This window comes from Podarcis muralis, chromosome 6 (assembly GCF_964188315.1).
Source record: "Podarcis muralis chromosome 6, rPodMur119.hap1.1, whole genome shotgun sequence".
Lineage (NCBI taxonomy): Eukaryota > Metazoa > Chordata > Lepidosauria > Squamata > Lacertidae > Podarcis > Podarcis muralis.
This window is the reverse complement of record NC_135660.1, coordinates 19611212-19631521: the sequence shown is the minus strand read 5'-3', so window position 1 is coordinate 19631521 and position 20310 is coordinate 19611212. Positions and strand designations below refer to the sequence as shown.

General features: G+C 40.2%; 1 protein-coding gene across 5 annotated transcripts in view; it reads right to left on the bottom strand.

Annotated features, from left to right (window-relative positions):
• The window catches only part of PPM1L (protein phosphatase, Mg2+/Mn2+ dependent 1L), a 173353-nt gene that overhangs the window by 37174 nt on the left and 115869 nt on the right, over nt 1-20310 (bottom strand). For 4 of the 5 annotated variants that reach the window (XM_077929807.1, XM_077929809.1, XM_077929810.1 and 1 more), the window contains one exon: nt 9343-9513. In XM_077929807.1, coding sequence (XP_077785933.1) covers nt 9343-9513 — 171 coding nt within the window. Of the gene's footprint in view, nt 1-9342; nt 9518-20310 lie in introns of all 5 variants that reach the window. The other variant, XM_077929811.1, reaches the window with a different exon arrangement.

The following is a 20310-nucleotide window of genomic DNA, read 5'->3' as shown; positions in this document are numbered from 1 at the left end:
ATCAAGCATCACTGGCTGCCAAGCGGGGTCAGCACACACCGCCAATGAAATTCCACAGGTCGTGACATCACAGTCAGTATGTTCCAACCCAAAATACTTCCTTTTCCAGGGTAGCAGCTCACAGGATTGAATCACAAGGCTACAGGTTATGGCGTCTATCCTTCAAAGATCAAAACGAACTTGCCGGGAACAAGAGGAACATAATGCAACACAGCTGGTTGTCTTGTGATGTACTTTAACACAAAGGAACAACATTTCACAATGCGATAAGTGTTAGGTGCATTCATTTGTTAGCTTGAAAATCACAAATTAAAGCTGTCATCAGATATGACCCGATTAAAGCAGTCATACTTGATAATATTTTTGCTTCTAATTTCTACATGAATACTTTCATTTTGGGGCTCATCTGCAACTGTTAAATCATCATCTTTTTTGGTCCTGCAAACATACATAATAGAATAATGCCTTTATGCGCATGAATGCTCAGAACACCTAAACAGAATTCATACATTTTCCTCCGTTATTCAATAGAAATATATATTCCTGATTCAGGATTTTTGAGAAAGGTGCAAACAGTCTGTAAGAGGAATAGAGCTTTTTTGGGGATTCTAAATGTTGGTAATAATATACTGGATAACACTTTATTGCACTGTTATATTTCTTAGTAAGAGACCACCCCCAACAGTGTTAATTGCGAAAGCCAATTGCAAACCAATGATTTGATGCTTGGATACAATTTTTAAAAAGTGATCTCCTTGGTGCATTGTTAATTGTTTAATGGTTCAGTGCTATGGCTAAAATCAAAAAGATTTGTGCAACTAGTTCTGTGTCCAAGGGGCTCCTTCTATAGCAAGCAGTTCCACACTTAAGAAACTGAATGAGGGTACTTCCCAAGGCAGATTTTGAAATTGCATGAGAAAAACAGAAAACTCCACTGGGCATGCCTAAGACCTTTTCAAGAGATGTTTCCTTGAGCAGAATCCCAAACCAATATTGCATCTGATTCAAAATGTTACACTAAAACGAGTGAGGCTGCAGGATCAGATGACGTTCATTATTAAGCAGACTGATTGAGAGCTGTGTGCAAGTGGCCTCTTGAACTTCTCTACCCCTGTTTGTAGGCAGAGAAACTAGGAGGAGCATTTCACTAAATTTCTCCAGGTGAGGGACAAATTCTCCAGCAGTTTCTCAGTGGCTGGCGCTCATCATTAGTGGTAATCGTGGTTAGCACCTTTAAAATAATAATTAGTGGTAATTTTATGTTAGCACCTTTGCTGACAGCCTGGATCTATATCTGGATGTGGTATTGTTCTGGGACATCAGTAGCGGGAAATGGTGGTTGCTCCAAAAAGATGGTGGATGATATTCAAAGTCACCTTATTTCCTTATTTGCTAGTGGCAGCAGCAATTGTGTTCGAAACCACGCCTGCCATTTGCAGCCTCCACAAACCTAGCATCTTTCTGTGGGAAGAAAATGGAGGCCAGCACAAAACCAACCAAACAAACAAAAGGTGACTAAGAAAAATGAAAAATCACATCCATTTTCTCGGGGGGGGGGGGATTCTTTTAAGAAATTTCAACTCAGGTCTACATTGATTAAGTCATCACAAGGATATATGTATATGCAGCTACAAAGCAGACTTTGTTTTGATGCATGCAAACATTTACTTGTAGTTTCCATCTAGAGAGGAACAGGAACTGGTGGTGAGGTAGCTGACCAGGAGGTAAATTTAGCAGCGATAAATAGCAGCAGAGGGCATCTTTTAGCAGCTGCAATAGTCCAGCAGAAAAAGATCAGGACTTTGAAGAGGGAAATCTGATTTCAATTCCCACTTACAAAGCCACACGGATAGTGTTCAGCTCAGTTACTATCTAATGGTTTTTTGTGAGACGAATAACATGAAAATTACATACCCCAAATATGTTCATAAACCTCAACAATTAATTTAAAGTATGCTCATTAAAGAATTATTGAAAGTGGATTATTGATGTACGCATTTCATTACAATGAACCTAAGAACCCCATTGCTAAGTGATGCACAAGCCAATCAGAGCGTGGCTTTGGCTGCAAATACACAAACACCAATGCAAAGCGGACCTATCCAAATCATGGCACAGGCTGAGTGCAGATGCCTTGCGCACCAAACACACAAAAGGTCTGTGGGAACCAAATGACAGGCCAGATGTAGGCTTGTGTAGTTGCTCTACCGATCCGCACAACTTTTGGAAAGGTAGCCAAATGAAAATTTATATGTGATTTATTATCGTGTTTTTCATACCACTGCCACCCTGTTTCAGGTTTCTTCCAGTTTGGGATATTTATTATGGTTGGTGTGCCCAAGTGACATCTCAATGAGCTGGTCTCAACGCAGCTGTTTCAACGAAAGAAAGCCAGATGTACTGCCTCATCCCTTGCTGATAGAAAAAGCTCATTTTCCCTCAGTGACCCCATTCCCAATGTCCCTTCTTGAAAGGGTGAGGGAGGGAGAGGGAGGGAGGGAGGGAGGAAGGGAGGGGAAGATGAATTTATTGACCTACAAGGCTGACATTTAATCTTGCTTGTTTTCTTCTCATGTTATTTTAGCCACAGTCTTGTAGTGGCTTCATAAATACCCAAGGGAATGGCTCCAGTCACGTTGCCATCAATCTCTAAGGCTACAGCCAGTAAAATTCTGTCATTCTAAATTTGGGCTTGAAACTGGTTTAGTAGCTGGAGATATGGGCGAAAGGAGGAATCAATTTTTGGAGTATAAAAACCAGAACATCCAACTTGCTTTCCCATTCTCCACAAAAAAATAAATAAATATCACTGATGATCTAGAATAGCAATCTGAAGCCTTGCTGGACCTAGAGTCTGATAGCCTGAAACGATAACAAACTTTTCATCTGTTTATGAATTTTGTAGCATAATTACACATTTCTCTTTCTCTCTCTGGGGTGACCACACATAAAAGGGCAAAACAAAAGGATGAGTACAAGTAATTCCCCCGCAAACCCAAAAGATTCCTAAAATAGAGGAATCACCTCAACTGAAAAACACACACAGAATAATTTTAGTGCATTAGGTTATGTTATAAATGCATCTTATGTTTCACAGTGATACAAGGGATACCAGAGATATAAAATGTTGGAAGTGACTTAGTCAGATAGCTGGTTAAATGAATCAAGTGAGATCATGTGGCTTACAAAATATGTTATGATTGCATAAAACAATTATAAAAAAGACAGGGTCTGCATTTATTATTTTAATGAAGGCTTTGGTTGGTCTAATAAAGGTACCAACAATTATATTAGGAAACACTTCCTTTTTTTCTTCAAAACTCGTTTGTCAAATATAAATGGCTGCAGATATAATTGATTAATGAATGAACCAACACCCATTTTCTTTACTTGACTAAGAATTGTTTGCTTGGGTATCAGCCCTAAATAAAAGCACGAAGCTATGTTGTTATGCTGTTAATATATTTTGCATCATTATGCAGTCCGCAATTTGATCCATTTGGCTGGCCTGCATGCATAGTCTCTCTCCCCTCCCTCCCACACCAATGGCCCACTCGCCTTTCGGGGGCCCTGTTGTCCGATGTGACTGGAAATGGAAAGATGACTTACAACCTAGTTTATTTGTTTTTTTCCCTTGGGTGAAGAAGGATTTCCCCGACATCTTGTTGAAAATGATTTTTCCCCCATTGCTTTGTCCCTGGGGATTGTGCCATCTTTTATCAAGGCCAGACAGTTTCTATTTCAACACTTGTTTAAAGACTTTTTTTTTTTTTTTTTGGTCTCTTGTCCTAAACAGCTCTTTGCAACCAGCCAGCCAAGATGCCTTCCATCTTCCAGCTGGAAGAGAAGCATTCTTAGTGCACATGTTATGCCAGTTTGGGTATCCCTCCCCCCAGCTCTCTTGGCTGAGCTGACATTTTGCCAGCCTCTGCCGGCAGAGTGGGGCAGAACGATGCAGCTTCCACCTGCCAAACACTGGAGGAAGCCAGCAGAAAGTCCTCAAATGGAGTATTCCAAGGGTGGGGAGTGGGCAAGGTTGAGCCAGTCCAAGATCGACTGGATCCCAAGCTAACCTCACTGGGTTCGATTGTTTCTCTCTTCCAGCTTCCACTGTGTCAGCCATGGCCAACAGGACCGGGGAAGCTGCAGAGACCCACCAGCGGGGTGGCAGTGAGTGTTTGGATTGCACCTCAATCTCCTTCTTGATTGTTACCCTCTCTTCTGACACCACTAAACCAAAATATCCCACGTGCGGCTTACTAAAAAATGCATTGACACATACACACAGGACAGAAAAATAATGTGATGACGACGACAGAGTCCACCTATTACATTTCGCAGGGCTTCCTTTTGGAATGCTTCCTTAGTTAAAACTTCACTGGAAATCTTGTCAACTCACATGGTTATTTTTAGCTGAGCTCATCTTGTTTGGTAGCTTTGATGTGCTGACTTACTAATGAGAAAGATTTACACACAGAGAGGATATTAAGAATGCAGAGTCCACTGATGACATGGTACAGTTGGAAGGACAGATTAACATATAAAATTGCATCAAAGATGGAGAAACAGAGTACAGTGGTACCTCGGGTTAAGAACTTAATTCGTTCTGGAGGTCTGTTCTTAACCTGAAACTGTACTTAACCTGAAGCACCACTTTAGCTAATAGGGCTTCCTGCTGCCGCTGTGCCACCGCTGCACAATTTCTGTTCTCATCTTGAAGCAAAGTTCTTAACCCGAGGTAATATTTCTGGGTTAGCAGAGTCTGTAACCTGAAGTGTATGTAACCTGAAGCATATGTAACCCGAAGTACCACTGTACCTGACTTGAAACTCCTTATTCTGCAAGTTTTAAATTTAAATTAAATTAAATTATTTAATTTGGTCTTTTTTATTTTAATTTTTTATTTTAATTGGATTATGATTGGATATATTAATTGGATGTTTTGTATTCTGCAAGTTTTAAATTATGCCCAAAGGTTCCATAAAATGGGTGGAACCTGATATTAAAAATTTGGGACTTGCCTATGTGCTATGGGCAGGGAAGGGAGGGGCCAGCCCTATGAGGCAGAGTGAGTAAGATCATGAATGTCATGGGGGGTGTGTGTGTGTGTGTCATGAGAGGGCAGAAAATGGTTAGGTTACTTAAATTGTTGTTTTTATTGTTCTTTTATTCCCAGAGAGAGACATTTCTGGAGAGTCTCTGTTTCAGGTGCCAAAAAAACTTGGCCAGCATTGCACATTTTGAACACTGACTTGTGAGGGAGGAGGAAACCATTTGCCATTTCGCCTCAGGTGGCAAAATGTACTGGGACTGCCCTGTGGAAACAACCCCTCCTCATTATTCTCTGAAACATCTGGACCTTTGGGTCAAAAAAGTTAGTCATACCTTTCTTGCTACTTGAGTATATAAATATACCCTGTAGATAAAAACAACTTGTTGACACTGGCTATCAACCATCTAATTTTGACCTTCTAGAAAATTACAAAAATGAATACCTGTAGGTGAAATAGTATAAATGGTGAGAAAGCCTGATCAATCTTCAATCTAGCCTGATCCACATACACAAAGGTGGTCAGTTGGGCTATTAAAACAATTTAGCAGTCATAGTTTGGCCATAGTTTGAAATCTAAGCTAAGTAAATGGATATCTAGTGGGGGGTAGGTAGCTAATTCCTGCAGATAAACAACCCTTTATGGTGTTTAACGCACATGAAGTCATAAGTATTTTGAGGCATGAGGCAAGTAAAAATAGAGTCTTAAAACTTAAGGCCTTGGTTTTAAATGGCTTACTTTAGGTGCAAGTTGGGCATACCTAGTGGGAATTTTGAGTAGCAGATTCATATGCTACATAATATCTGAAAATCACCTCAGGTTCAAAAGCAGTTTGCACTATGATAGAGGGGGATAACTAAATCCCAAAGCACCTTGAACATACCAGACAACTTACCAATGATTCCTCAGTAAAAATTGGCAATGTGAGGTATGCCAATTTAGATTGCCTCATGATGAGGTTGGCCCTATACTGTCAAAAACCCATGCAACCTTTCCTTAATGAAACTTATTTAAGCAGAAAGGCCACATGACCCGGAAAAACTGTCTGTGGACAAATGTCGGCTCCCTCGGCCAGTAAAGCGAGATGAGCGCTGCAACCCCAGAGTCGTTCACAACTGAAGTGATCAGGTGGGATTGCTATGAGGAATTATAGCAAATATAGACTAAGCCATCTGTGTCAGGAATGAAAGCATTGCGTTGACTATTTTTATATGATTCTTGATCAATCTACACCCCTGCATCCCCGTTCCATTCCTCTCTTCCCCACATGTCACATACGCAGCAGTTGCTTTGCCAGGCAGGCATCCTGTGCCATAAAGATAGTGGGCAGGTTCTTTGATGTAGTTTCTTATATATAATCTTAGATGTTAATCTTGGAGCTAGGAAACAGATTCACATTAAGGTGATAATGGTCACTGTCCTCCTGGCCATCCTTCTTATCATGTGTACTGATTTTTTATGACCTCCGGGGTTGCTGTATTCGCTCCTTTGTAGTATCATTCATTTACCCCAAAAGTATGCATGGATAACTAGTGTTTATAGTTGAACTTTGTCCCCACTTGAGGTTTGTTTGAATGCTCAGAAGAAATCTGATTGGTTCTTATGAACACTCTGTAAAAAGCTTTTTTGTGAATAAAAACGGCCTGGGCCAGGGGGCTGCAGACACGGACAAGCAGAGAGAGACACGATTATATGTACCCTTCCCAGAGTCTTGCTGGTTCAAGCCTCTGTGTGTATTCTTATTAATCAGAGTTCAATCCTTCCTTTACTTTGCAAACGCAACACACGACTGGACTTAACTGTCAGGGGTCCTTTACCTTTACCTTTTTTAAGCAGAAAGGCCACAGCTCAGTGGTAGAGTATTTGGCTTTACTTGCAGAAGCTCTCAGGTTCAATACCCAGTATATCCTGGCATGGCTGGGAACGTCCCCAGTCTGAAACCCTGCAGACTTTCTGCCAGTCAGTATAGACAATACTGCATTAGATGGGCTGGTGGTCTCATTGAGAATAAGGCTGTTTTCTATGTTCCTTGTAATAACACAGACAAGAAACTGAAGGGAGTGTGAAACGTTTTCAAAAGGCCAAACTTTGCAACCAGGAGGGCTAAACCTTCCTTTGATTTAGAATTAAACTGGCATTTTCAAGTCTTCACTATGGCTCACACATTACTTTTCTGTTGTGAGCCTAAGAAGTCTTAAGTGTGCATGAATGTGACAACACATGCATCATAGACACCGCTACTGGCCCGTGAGAACTAGGCTGCATCTCCCCACAGGAACCTGGGTTGCATCACTGAGCCAGCCTCTTTAAATCATAGTTAAGTCAATTTATGGTTTAACGGTGAAATTGTGGCATGCTTCTGCATGCTGCTGAAATCAGAGGTGTTTTCTTCCTGCTGTGCTGCCAGAAGTTAAGCTGCGGTTCCCGCTTATCACTACATCTGAACCTGGGCTTGTGATGGTGCAGCAGGGTCAGGGGAGGAGCGAGGTGCCTGCTATTTCAGTGGCACGAACCAGGAAGCTGCACTGTGTCACCTCCAAACCATAGTTTAGTTTAACTATGGTTTAAAATGGAATGCCGACATATGACCCAAGGCTATGCCAAAGAAGCTTGCAGGCTGAACTCAAGAACTAAGTGAACTAGTACAATGCCTAACCCTTCTGCTGTTGCACAACTTCAGCTCAATCGTGAGGCAGGCCCTGCGATCGGCTGTGTGTACGGCAGAAGTTTCAGGATGCCAGATGCCTCAAAGATTTAATTCCACGTTAGATTTCCGACTGGCACTTAGGAGAACTCCAGCTGCTTCTGATTATAGATGTTAAGCACTTGAGAGGCAGCCAGAGGATATGTTCTGATGCCATCCTGCTGATGTATATGAAGACAGTTATACTTTCACCTGAAGTGCTTATAATTTGCTCACTTTAAAACTACTGCCTCTCTTCTTCCCTTTTGCAAACCTAGCCTCCCCCAGCACTCCACCTATTGCACACCATGTAGAGCTGAGAAGCAGTTTGACCTTCTCATTAAAATGAAAGAAGTTTGACAAAGCACTGAAGTCTATCGTTGCAGGAGGAAACGTTATGCTTAGAATTGTCATGCAGCTGAAAGGCTGAAGGATTTGGAATTGCGAACATCTGCTTCGAGTATTATTATTTTGTGGGCTTTTCTTTTCCTTTTTTTTCCAAAAAAAGGAAAACCACACATATTTTGCAGAGCAGTCATAATCAGGCTTCGCTTCAGAACAGGTAGCACCATTACTCCTCTTGTACCAAACAAGAGACTTGATTAGAATACTAAAGCAGCCTATCTTCCTCATTATGGGCATAAATACAGGACTCATATTTGCAGTGTGTGCCATTCAGAGGGTACATATATTTTAAAAATCGCTTTTCACAAAAGACTTTTATTCCAGACTTGCTTATGCAGCTCTTAAATCTGACATGATTGCCTCATTTCAGCATTAAAAACCCCAATTTAAAAAGGAAAAAACAAATGGGGGAGATGCTTCACACTTCTTTCCTATTGTTCAAACATATTTTCCAATGGGGATAAAAAGTTGTGTTTTCCCTCCCTTTTTAGATGCATTTATAATTTTCTGCCATCTACTTTTCCTCCCTATGCCTAAAGTTGAAAAGAGATGGATGGATCATCTGACGAGCACACAATATAAAAAACATATATCTTTCTCACTTTACAATCACAAAAAGATATGAAATATACATGCATCTGAAGTGTTTGCCAAGTCACTGATTTCTGCTTTGCTCTACAGATTATATAAAACTGAATTACTGTCCTTTATTGTGTTGTGTATATAAACCAGATGGGTTTTTTAAAAAGTGGTGATTAAAGGAACAGATGCAGTAGGATTGATGGTAAGAAAAACAACAGGGTTCAGCCATATAAGTCAAGCAAAACAAGAGACAAATTGTGGTATAAAATCTAGAGATTTGTGCAATCAGGGACAGGGGTGTTTTAACCCTTACTGTGCGATGTGATGTGGATAGTTATTCATCTTTAAAAATTATTTGTAGTGGAAAATTTCTTTATTTCATCATTCTGTCTACCAGACGAACAGAACAAGCAATTTTCTTTTCAGATCGTAGTCTGGAGGATGCCAAAAAAAAAAAAAAAAAGAAAGATACTGCTGCCCATAGTATGTGTGTAAGAAGTGAGAGTTCTGCAGAAGCAAATGTGCTGTAACAAATCATGTCACTAGGATGGCTGCAGTTTCAAAGATCCTCCACCACGAGAAAGACCACAGGTGGATATTCCACCTGAATTGTCAACATACCTGCTTCATCATAAGAGACAGTCAACTTTTCCAGCATTTCTCGGTCAATGGACAGAATTTGTTGTTCCAGGATGGTCTGGTAAGACAAAACACTATTCTCTTTGTCCCTTTCATAGTCTTGAAGGTGCTGTTTTAAGACTTCAGGTAAGCGGGATTTCACATATTCTGCTGCTGACTATAGAAACAAACAAAGAAAGAGAAAACCCAGTTAGTTTTGTTTGGGTAAAGCTTAGTTACTTGATTTATCTGTTTTGTCACATTTCTCTTTGTACAGGCATATTTAAACACATGCAAAAATATTAATGTTTTCAAAAAATGCAGTAACATCAGAATTGTGAAATAATAAATAAATAAATAAATAAATAAATAAATAAATAAATAAATAAAAGGATGTACTTCTTCACATGACACACAGTTAAATTCCAAAATCCATGACCACAGAATGAAGATGAAGTAATGGCTAGCAATGGGAGGGCTTTAAAATGGATTTAGACAAATTCATGGAGGATAGGATATCAATGGCAACTAGCCATAATGGCTATATATTGCTTCCAATATCAGAAGGGGTATGTCTCTGAATACCAGCTGCTGGGAACAACAAACGCAGAGAGTGCTATCGTACTCAGGTCCTGCCTGCAGACTTATTGCAAGACATCTGATTAGAACAGGGTGGACTATTATGTTCTTACCCAAGGCCAGTCAAGTTATTTTGGCGCCTGAGGCAGAATATTCCACAAGTGCCTCTCCCACTCCCTGGCAGTATAAACACACACACACAAATAAAAATTAAAGAGGAAAACATTTGCTGCCCTTTATGACTCCCAAAGTCAGCCACTTGGGCGGTTGTCCCCCCATGCCTAATGGGAGGTCCGGCCCTGTTCTTCGTATGGTTCTTGATTTCTGAATTAGCTTCCCCTCCCCTTGAAAAATCACGTTGCAGTAATAAGGTGTTGTGAGCATTTGCCTCCCCTGAGACATAAGGACAACAACAACAACAACCACTTACTATTTATACCCCACCCATCTGGCTGGGTTTCCCCAGCCACTCTGGGTGGCTTCCAACAAAATATTAAAATACAATTTTAATTTCTGGATTTCTTTGGATCTGGTTATCACAGATCTCTACCCTATTTACTTCTGGTTTCATGGTAACCACATCTGTGGGCTCCACATAATTTTTTTAAAAGAAATATTATCTTCTAGATGACTACAAGAAACTAGACATGAATTCCCCAATATGTCACTGGAGTAATATTTACTGTTGCAATCTTTGTAAAGTGATATCACAAGGGACTAAGTGAGGAATGAACTAACCTTACTTAACACTGTGAGATTCTTAAAACGTATATAAATATGGCTATTGCCTTAGGAACCTCCCCCCAGGTACCAACTCACAGAACACTTTGGTTCCTACTATCATTTCAGCTGGTATTCAAGAATGGAGAATACATTCTCTGACGTTACAAAGGAATTAATATACTGAGGAAATCTTTTTTTTTGACAAATCCGCTTATTGCCATCTCAATATTATATGAGACACTGGGCACTTTATGTGGCAGCTATTATTTGCCACTTATATGTGCAAACGTGCTTAACAGAGATGCATGGCTCCAAGCAAACTGTGGACAAAGAGCAGGGAGTTGTGGCCAGTTGTGGCTTTTCTAACATGTCCATGCTTCAAGAAATGCATCTCCTCTCCACTGATACGGTTGCTATATGTCCTCTTTTTCCAGGACATGTTCTCTTTTTCAAGGTTATGTAAAATGAGAGTAGTCATAGTGATCCATAGTTAAATATAGAAGTTGGAAAATGTGCCCTCTTTTTCACTCTTCAAAAAAAATAAAAATGCAACTGTCACGTAAAATGTGAATCGTTCATCAAGGAAAGCCTGAATTACAGTGAATGAATGGAAGGCGCAACTGGAAGCCCAATGGCTATGATGTAAACAATGGCTGTGGTGTAAACAATCATATGTTCGTTGTTTACATTGCTAGATTCTTACTGCTGAACAGCCACCATATGCCCAACTTGTTAAAGATGCTTGGCAAATCACCAATATACTGGGCTGACTCAAAGTTTTTCTAGCTGAAGGATCATTTAACGCCTCAGCAGGGTGGCTGAAGAGCAATGCTTGCTTTTGGTAATTTAAGTACAGTTCCCTCAATTAGTCATTGTTTGATTAAATTATTCAGAACATTTAGCTATAGATAAATTTGGCACTCAACCACCAATGAACTGTTGTTAAATAGCACAGATTGCCAATAAACAATATAACACATCATTATTTGAGCCAATGGCCTGGAAGATATCCAAAATATGCAGAGTTGTTCAGCAGGAGAGCAAAGTAAACAATGTTGAATTTGCATTTTAAAGAATACACAACATCTTGGCAAACATTAAGCCAAATATATGGCAATGCATAAACTGATAGTAGTAAGCTTCTAACCCAAATAGTAAAAGGTAAAAAATGGTTAGCAAAGGTAAACAACAACAATAACCCACCAATAATGAGCTAAGAGACCCTGGATAGTCAACATGGTGCCCTAAAGATGCTGCTAAACTACAATTCCCATCATTCTTGGCCATTGGCTTTGCTGGCTGAGGCTGAATGGATTTGGAGTCCAACACCTTCTGGAGATTAATGACTTATAAATTATTTTATAAAGAGCATTCTAAGACAAGAAAACAACTCTTGAATTTTGTCCCATTGTAACCAATATAAGATGAAAAGTTTACCAATAATTTGCTACCCTTTTAACCTTTACCCTTTTATGGTACTCAAAAGCTGCTGCCTGAAGCTGCCACCTCACTTTGCCTAATGATAGAGCCAGCTCTGATAATGCCACGGTGCATCAAGGTTGAAGTAAATGTTAACAAGTGGTGCACTTCTTTAATACTGGACAAAACTTATAAACGTTGCCACCTGGAATGTATTCCTGAGATCACTTTTGCTACTGAACTGAAGAACTACATCCAATGAAATTTTGCCCAGATGTGTGTGTGTGTGTGTAAATACCGACAATGCAAACTCATTCCCAGATCAACCCAGAATGTCCTTTGACAGTCCACATGGTTGGTGGAAGCTGAAATGGCTCTACTTGAGCACACTTGGGGAGAGGCAACCTTGGAAAACATGTGCTGCTGCCCCAGTTTTATGCAAATAGTGAGCCACAGTGCAGGCAGAACATAACCAACATGGCTAGCAGTCACTGATAGTCTTCTCCTTCATGAACTTGTCTAATCTCAAAGGCTTCCAAGTTGGTGGCTGGGAGCAAGTTCCATAGCTTAAGTACTTTCTTTTGCCTGTCCTGAAACTTTCAAAACTTAACTGCATTGTCCATGAGTTCGAGAGTTGCGAAAGAGGGATAAAAACTTTTCTCTCTCCCCATTCTCTATGCCATGCATCATTTTTATACACTTCCATTCTTGCTTGCCTTTTCTCTAATGCTCCACATGCCTTTCCTCACAAAGAAGTTGCTTCATCCCCTTGATAACTTTGGTTGCCCTTTTCATAAACTTCCCAGCTTTAGCAATCTGAGTGCAGAGGAAGAAATGGGGGGGGGGGGGCGAGTCCTGTTTTCATCTACTGAATATATGTAAAGCTTTTTCTATACCGCCCTCCAATTCTATACTTCCCAGGCAGTTCTCAATAAACACACAAAAAGGCACTGTTAAAAATCCTAACAATTCTTTGTATCTTCCCTGTCCCTATCAAGAAAGCGATTTGTGTTCCTGAAGCAGAAAAAGTTCATGCATCACTCCATGACCCCCATTTTGGATGTCAGAAACAAGCAGGACTTGATATGCTTTTTGTTCCCTCTGGGAGTTCAAGCATCTGAGTCTGCTCTAAGTCTTAAGGCGGCAAAGGCAGAGCCTGCTGATAAAATATGTTGAGGTTATGTCTAGAGACGCCGCCCTTTCCACTTTTAAGAGGAAGTCTCGCTGAGTCTTTGTGCTGTGATTAAAAATAGGGCAGAGTGGCAAGTCACAAAACAATGTAGGGCCTTCCATTTTACTCTCTTTTGGGTGAAGAAATGCAAGACGAAACTTTGTCCACCACTGATTCCGGCTTTCCTGTCTATGACACTAAACTACAAACAGAGAGGGAGGGAAAATATTTCCTTCTCTTGGCTGCAACCAAAGTACAATCAAAGACGACATGCAATGGGAAAGGACCCAGTGAAACTTTTGTGCTTCCTTTCCAGTTTCCAAGGAAAATGGGCTCCGGCACAGGAAATGCTAGATTCTGCTTGTGAGATTTGGCTATAAATTGTCCCCTGCAATCCAAGTCTCGTTTGTTTCTGCAGGTTTATATTTAGTCTCCCTAACTCTACAGCTAATTGTGTTAGGAAGCCCTCACGTATCACTGAAGTTATATTCAATTTGTCTAGAAGCCAGGCAGTGCAGAACGAATGAAATTATTCCATCAAATGCAAATTAACTTGCAACATGAGCACAAGATATTTAATGCTAGGTTTTAAATAGTCATTTGCTTCCAGCACTAGGAAGCGAAAAGAAGACACGCCATACAGTAATTGTTTTAGTTCATCGGCACACTGGTGTCAAGCTCAGCAAGTGCCTGAGATGTGCATGTGCATTTTTGAATGGCTCACATCGTATAGCATTCTGATCTAAACACGTTTGCAACCAGGTGGGTTAGAAAATATGTTGCACTTTTCCTGATTTTCAGTTATCACAGCATAGGCAATTAGCCCCTGGGGCCATTGTGGAATTGTGAAAGAGCAGCATAGGAATGTATGAAGCTGCTGTCCTTGCTAACTAGAAGCAGCTGGTCTATTCTGCTACCGTCAAACAGGGATGCAGGACAACTTTAGACAATAGACACCTTCAGACAACTTAAGTTTACACTGACTTGACTCAGGGTGATGCGAAAGTAGTAAATATTTGCAAAGCACTTGGGATTACTTTAGTACGTGCAACAGAAATACGAGTTGGATCCAGATGAGGTTCCAACTCAACTGTTGAAGGAAGAGCCTCTGCGTTCAACCCAATGTGTGCAATATTTCTTTTCAGTGAATCAATGTAATTTGTCTTAATGCTAGACTTCAGAATGTTGCAAAGGGCCTCTGCACATCTGGAAATCTCCAGTCCTCTTTGTATCAGTTGAGCACAATTCAAGGATTTGGGGGGCAAATCAGCATTTTCTCTAAAGCAAATGGTGGCGCGCACACACACACACACACACAAACACGAAGCCGCTGCAACAGGAAATGCTTTTGAAAAATGGAGAAATTAGAAACATCTCAAAGTTGTTCTAAAATGCATCTAAGTATTTCCTACGAGGGAGATTTATGGTGCTCTCACATACTCTCTCCACCTCCTCCAACTTTCCCATTGCATGACGAGATATTACAGAGATTTCATATTCCATCATCCTTTGGGGACAGACAAGGTCCTGCTGCCCTTGAAGGATGCTTAGGCACACATGTATTTGGCAGCAATGATATAAACAGTTTTTGCAGCACACATTTCAACTTTCTTAGGTCTACCTTTAAATTCATCTTGCTTCCAGTTAACTTCTGACATCTGGTTTTTTTCTTTTGTGAAAAACAACAGCAGAATGGATATACTGACCCAGCAGAGAGGGATGGTAAAGTATTTGAATGTGGAGCATTAAGACTTCTACTAGGCTTGTTGTTTATCATCGTTGGGATGAAAAATCTTTTGGGGATTTTTATTATTATTTAATGGGTGGGTGTGTTATTTTATAGTTTAATAACAACATTTTTATAGCCTATATATCTTCAAATTCCATGGCAACCAAAAAATGCTCCAAAAGAAACACAGAATTTTTACAAGCTTTCCCCCTTTTTTTGGCAGAAGGACTTGGTTGACACATGGTGTTTGCGTGTTTGCAACTGGCAATTGAGCCTTATTAAAAGAAAGATAGGCCGTTTTATTTTATTTTTTCTTCTTGGGACTTTTAAAAAGAAACATTTGTGAAATTGATGAGAAACAGAGGGGATATGAATATTGTCTGGAACTCATTGAAATGCCATAATATGGTTCTGCAAATATGCTGAGCTTTAAACAGTGAAAATCAAAGAAACAGGTTAAACTTTTAAAAAGCCATTGACAATATTGAAATACCTTGGAGAGTTATTATCTAGTCACCTTATGCAATTTAACTGTAAATGGCTACATTTTATCACTCCAATCAATAATAATAATAAAAAATTCTGAGTATAATTTCTTTCAGATAAGGCATGAGTTTATTCTCTAGTTAGAAAGATCTTCTTTAGATTCAGAGGAGAACTGTATGCACTTGAAAATATTCTTTATCCAAAATGGCAGTAAGGGATTAGTCAGGTATTTATGAGATCTAATCTCTACTGAAATATCAGCTTTCCTTTTAAAAAAAAAAAAAGTAGGAAGATCCAGACCTCCTGATTATTTGGAAAAATGAATCATACCAATTAATCTGTTAATTTAATAGATTAATTGCAAAAATCAAATAGCAATTGCACATAGCTCTATTTAGATGAAGCAGGTGCATAATCTAGATTGCGTGTTAGAGGGGAAGGGAAAGTTATGCTGGCTTTTTACATGCATTTTCCAAGTTCAAAATGGTTACGACCATTTGGAACATAATACTGAACAGGCAAGTGCCTATCAATTCCAGCTGACATTTTAATAGGTTATCTCAAAAGCAATGTGGAAGAAGACATATTTGCTATCCACAGCTAAAATGGCAATTTTAATTTCTGGAAGAAAAATATTCCTCATCAAGTATCTCAATGATTTTATTGGCTATGGGACATAGCATTCTGTGAAAACTCAGGAAGGGCAGGTCAACTGAGAATTGTAATGAAGTTCAGTGATGTTCTGGAATGACAAATTCGGCAGCACTGAATGACTGCTCACTCTGTTTGCATTGATTAGACTCAAGACACTCCTTTAAGTTTGCTGTAATTGTTTCCCCATCTCCAACATTATTGGATCTACATTGATGCCTACCTTGTTTCTGAGCTCAATCAGCTTTAAAGGCCTACATGTTTTGAGGTCAGAGTACATAAAGAACCCTTCACTTGCTCCCACATAATCCCTCCCTCCCACTGAGATCTTTGAGGAAATATCTGCTATGTGTCCGACCACTGTTGGAAGTAAGGGCTGGTGGGGACATGGGACAGAGACTTCTTGATTGCAGCACCATGGAACTCTTTCTCATGGAAGAGTTGTACAACTCATTGCTAACCTTCAGAAAGCTGGTGAAGAACATCTTCTTCCATTGATGCTTCAGTGGTGACCTGCCGTTCTGATTAGATTCACATCTGTTCTGTAGTTGATGGTGCTTTTCTATTTCTATGGTGCTGCTGTGCTTTTTAAAAATTAGGCTGAGTATGTATGAAATTTTATGGTTGATGTATGCCCCATAAAACATAGGGAAGCCTGCTTGAAACATGGGGTGGGTTTGGAGGGCAAGACCGATGGCTATTCTTGCCATTTGATTTTGAATTGATTTTAGAATATTGATTTTAGAATGCTGTGTTACTTTTATTGCTGTTAGCCGCTCTGAGCCCGGCTTCAGCTGGGGAGGGCAGGATATAAATACAATTATTATTATTATTATTATTATTATTATTATTATTATTAATCTGCCATGCAAATTGTGACATCTGGAGGAAGTTAAGGCATTTGGCTGGCTACTGTGAGAACCGGCTATGGGAGTAGATGAGCCTCTGGTTTGATCCAGCAGGTCTTTTCTTAAGATAGGCTCATATGTCAGGTGAAGAACGTATTGTGACCTCTTTCCTACATTATGTCTGCCATCACCCTCAGTCTCCTCATGTTCTATGTCCTGTACAGTGGTACCTCAGGTTACATACGCTTAAGGTTACATACGCTTCAGTTTACAGACTCCGCTAACCCAGAAATAGTACTTCAGGTTAAGAACTTTGCTTCAGGATGAGAACAGAAATCGTTCAGCAGCGGCGCAGCGGCAGCAGGAGGCCCCATTAGCTAAAGTGGTGCTTCAGGTTAAAAACAGTTTCAGGTTAAGAACGGACCTCCAGAACAAATTAAGTACTTAACCATTATGAATGCAACCACATATAAACATTTATCCCTCTTAGGCAAGATCATAATTAACCAAACATTTTGAATTCCCTCAGGCCACTAAATCAATGAGGCCTTACTGTGGATATTTAGAAGTTGAGGCATTCCTTGCCAATCATAGCTAAGAAATAAGAAATAATTCATCAAATATTGTTTCTAGTCGCACCTGTGGTTTATCCTGGAATGAACCTTCCACTCTTTTAAAAATTGTTTTCTTTTAATCTGATTATATGTCCGATTATGTGCCTGTAATTTGTCGAGCAAAGATTTACACCACCTATTACCACAACTGCACTTTTAAACTAGGTGCTATTGCAACAGTAAATGTGTGAATCCCAGAACTCAAATGTGGAGTGACATGGAATATACAATATAATCACTACTTCAAATGCAGTAATTCTGGTTTTTAAAGAGAAACATTTTATGTATCTAACTTGCCTTTGGCCACAGGAGTATTTTCACTAAAAGCAAACACATCTCTCCTCATCCCGTTTCAATTGTAGCAGGTGAAATTATACATGAACAGCAATTTTATACATGGGGGCTCTCCTCATGTATCCCCTCCCAGGTATTCAGTGGTCTGGTTTGCAAATTCTTAACAACAACACTTTGGAACTATGGCTTGTTTAGTTTGTTTGGATGTCTGAAACCAGCCCAGCAGGCTAACCATGGTTTGCTTTTTTCCAGCAAACTATGATATGAAAACATAGTTTGTTTGGCCACTCTACCCCAGAAATGCACCAAGTTTCAAAGGCAAGAGCAACTGGAAAACAAGTCAAGCTTTGGAGAAGCAAACCATGGCATGCTTGCTTGCATGGGAGATTACTCATGATTTGTTGAGCAAACCATGGTCAAAATCAAATATGGTTAATTCTTATATGCAAACACAGGCAACGAATACATGTGGAGAGGAGTCTGCTCATCTCCCATGTAAATTTGTTGCATATTCTCCCATCAAACACTCCCAATGTGACATCAGATAAGACACAAGGCAAGATAATCTTTTGATCTGAGTGCATGACTTCTCAATGGACTAACCACTAGCTTAAAGGTAAAGGTAAAGGTAAAGGGACCCCTGACCATTAGGTCCAGTCGTAACCGACTCTGGGGTTGCGGCGCTCATCTCGCTTTATTGGCTGAGGGAGCCGGCGTACAGCTTCCAGGTCATGTGGCCAGCATGACTAAGCAACTTCTGGTGAACCAGAGCAGTACCTTCCCGCCGGAGCAGTACCTATTTATCTACTTGCACTTTGACAAGCTTTCGAACTGCTAGGTTGGCAGGGACCGAACAACAGGAGCTCACCCCGTCGCGGGGATTCGAACCGCCGACCTTCCGATCAGCAATTCCTAGGCTCTGTGGTTTAACCCACAGCGCCACCCGCGTCCCTAACCACTAGCTTAGGTGTGCTTTAAAAAATTATTATTATTAGTAGTAGTTTATTAAATCTGTATACTGTCCTTCACCTGGAGATCTTAGAGAAATTCACAGCATTAAATACAAAATAAAACCACAAAGTACATAATAAAAACATTAACAATAGCAAAACAAACCAATGACCCTGAGCATGAGACTCTTAATCCCAGGATTGTGGGTTCAATGCCCCACGTTGGGCAAAAGATTCCTGCATTGCAGGGGATTGGACAAGAATGACCCCTCTACAGGTTGGGGACCTTCCATCTCTACAGTTCTATGATTCTAGGACTAGATGGGTCATTGGTTTAACAATGTAGAAGTCTGCTGCATCAAGCCACTGGCCCATCTAGTCCAGCATCTTCTTCTCACATTGCCCAACCATAGGTTTATGAAGCCCGCAAGCAAGACCTGAGTGCAACAGCCCTCCCCCCCACTATGGTTTCCAGCCAACCAGTATTCAGAAATCTGACAGCCAGGTGGTGAAGTTTGACCCAACAGGGCAAATCTTAGATTTTTATTAAAAACTACCATTAAATATCACCATGGAAAAACCCAAAACTGACCAATACAGTGGTGCCTCGCAAGACGAAATTAATCCGTTCCGCGAGTCTCTTCGTCTTGCGGTTTTTTTGTCTTGCGAAGCACAGCTATTAGCAGCTTAGCGGCTATTAACGACTTAGCAGCTTAGCGGCTATTAACGGCTTAGCGGCTTTAAGAAAAAGGAAACAAACTCGCAAGACGTTTCGTCTTGCGAAGCAGGCCCATAGGGAAATTCGTCTTGCGGAACGACTCAAAAAACGGAAAACCCTTTCGTCTAGCGAGTTTTTCGTCTTGCGAGGCATTCGTCTTGCGGGGCACCACTGTACAGATTTCCACATAAATAGATATGTATAGGATGTACATATTTTTCAGAGACATCTTTCTATATACTCTGAGATATGATCTACTGGAATACGTTACTATATTAAGAACAAAACTGAGGAACTGTTATCTGAAATAGGCTATGTTTTGGGAAATATCTGAGGCATGCGAGACATATAATACTGGGCGTTCTCTGCTCCACTACTGCCTGTAAAATACTGATTTTTCAACTGAAGCTGGAAGCCATTAAGACTTTTATAAATGTGTACAATGAAGTGTGAAGAATGTGGACTTCTCCTTTTTCATTCCGTTTCCAACTGTACAACGATCCAAGCTGAGCTTTAATGAAGTTCTGGAAAAATTGGAAGCATCGTGGCTTAGACTGATTATCAAAAGAAGCAATTCTGTTCGGCCTTGATGAAACTCACACCCTGCTTTAAGACAGTTCAAGGAAATGTGCCCGTAGCTCAAAAGCTCTCCACCAGCTAGACAAAATGTACTTCGTATTTTGAACACCTAAGTCTTTAATTCTTTGGGTTGATCTAATGTTATTCAGACAATTAAGGTTATTGCTTCTGTAGCCTTATAGACACACTTATGAAGGTCTCACTGCTTGC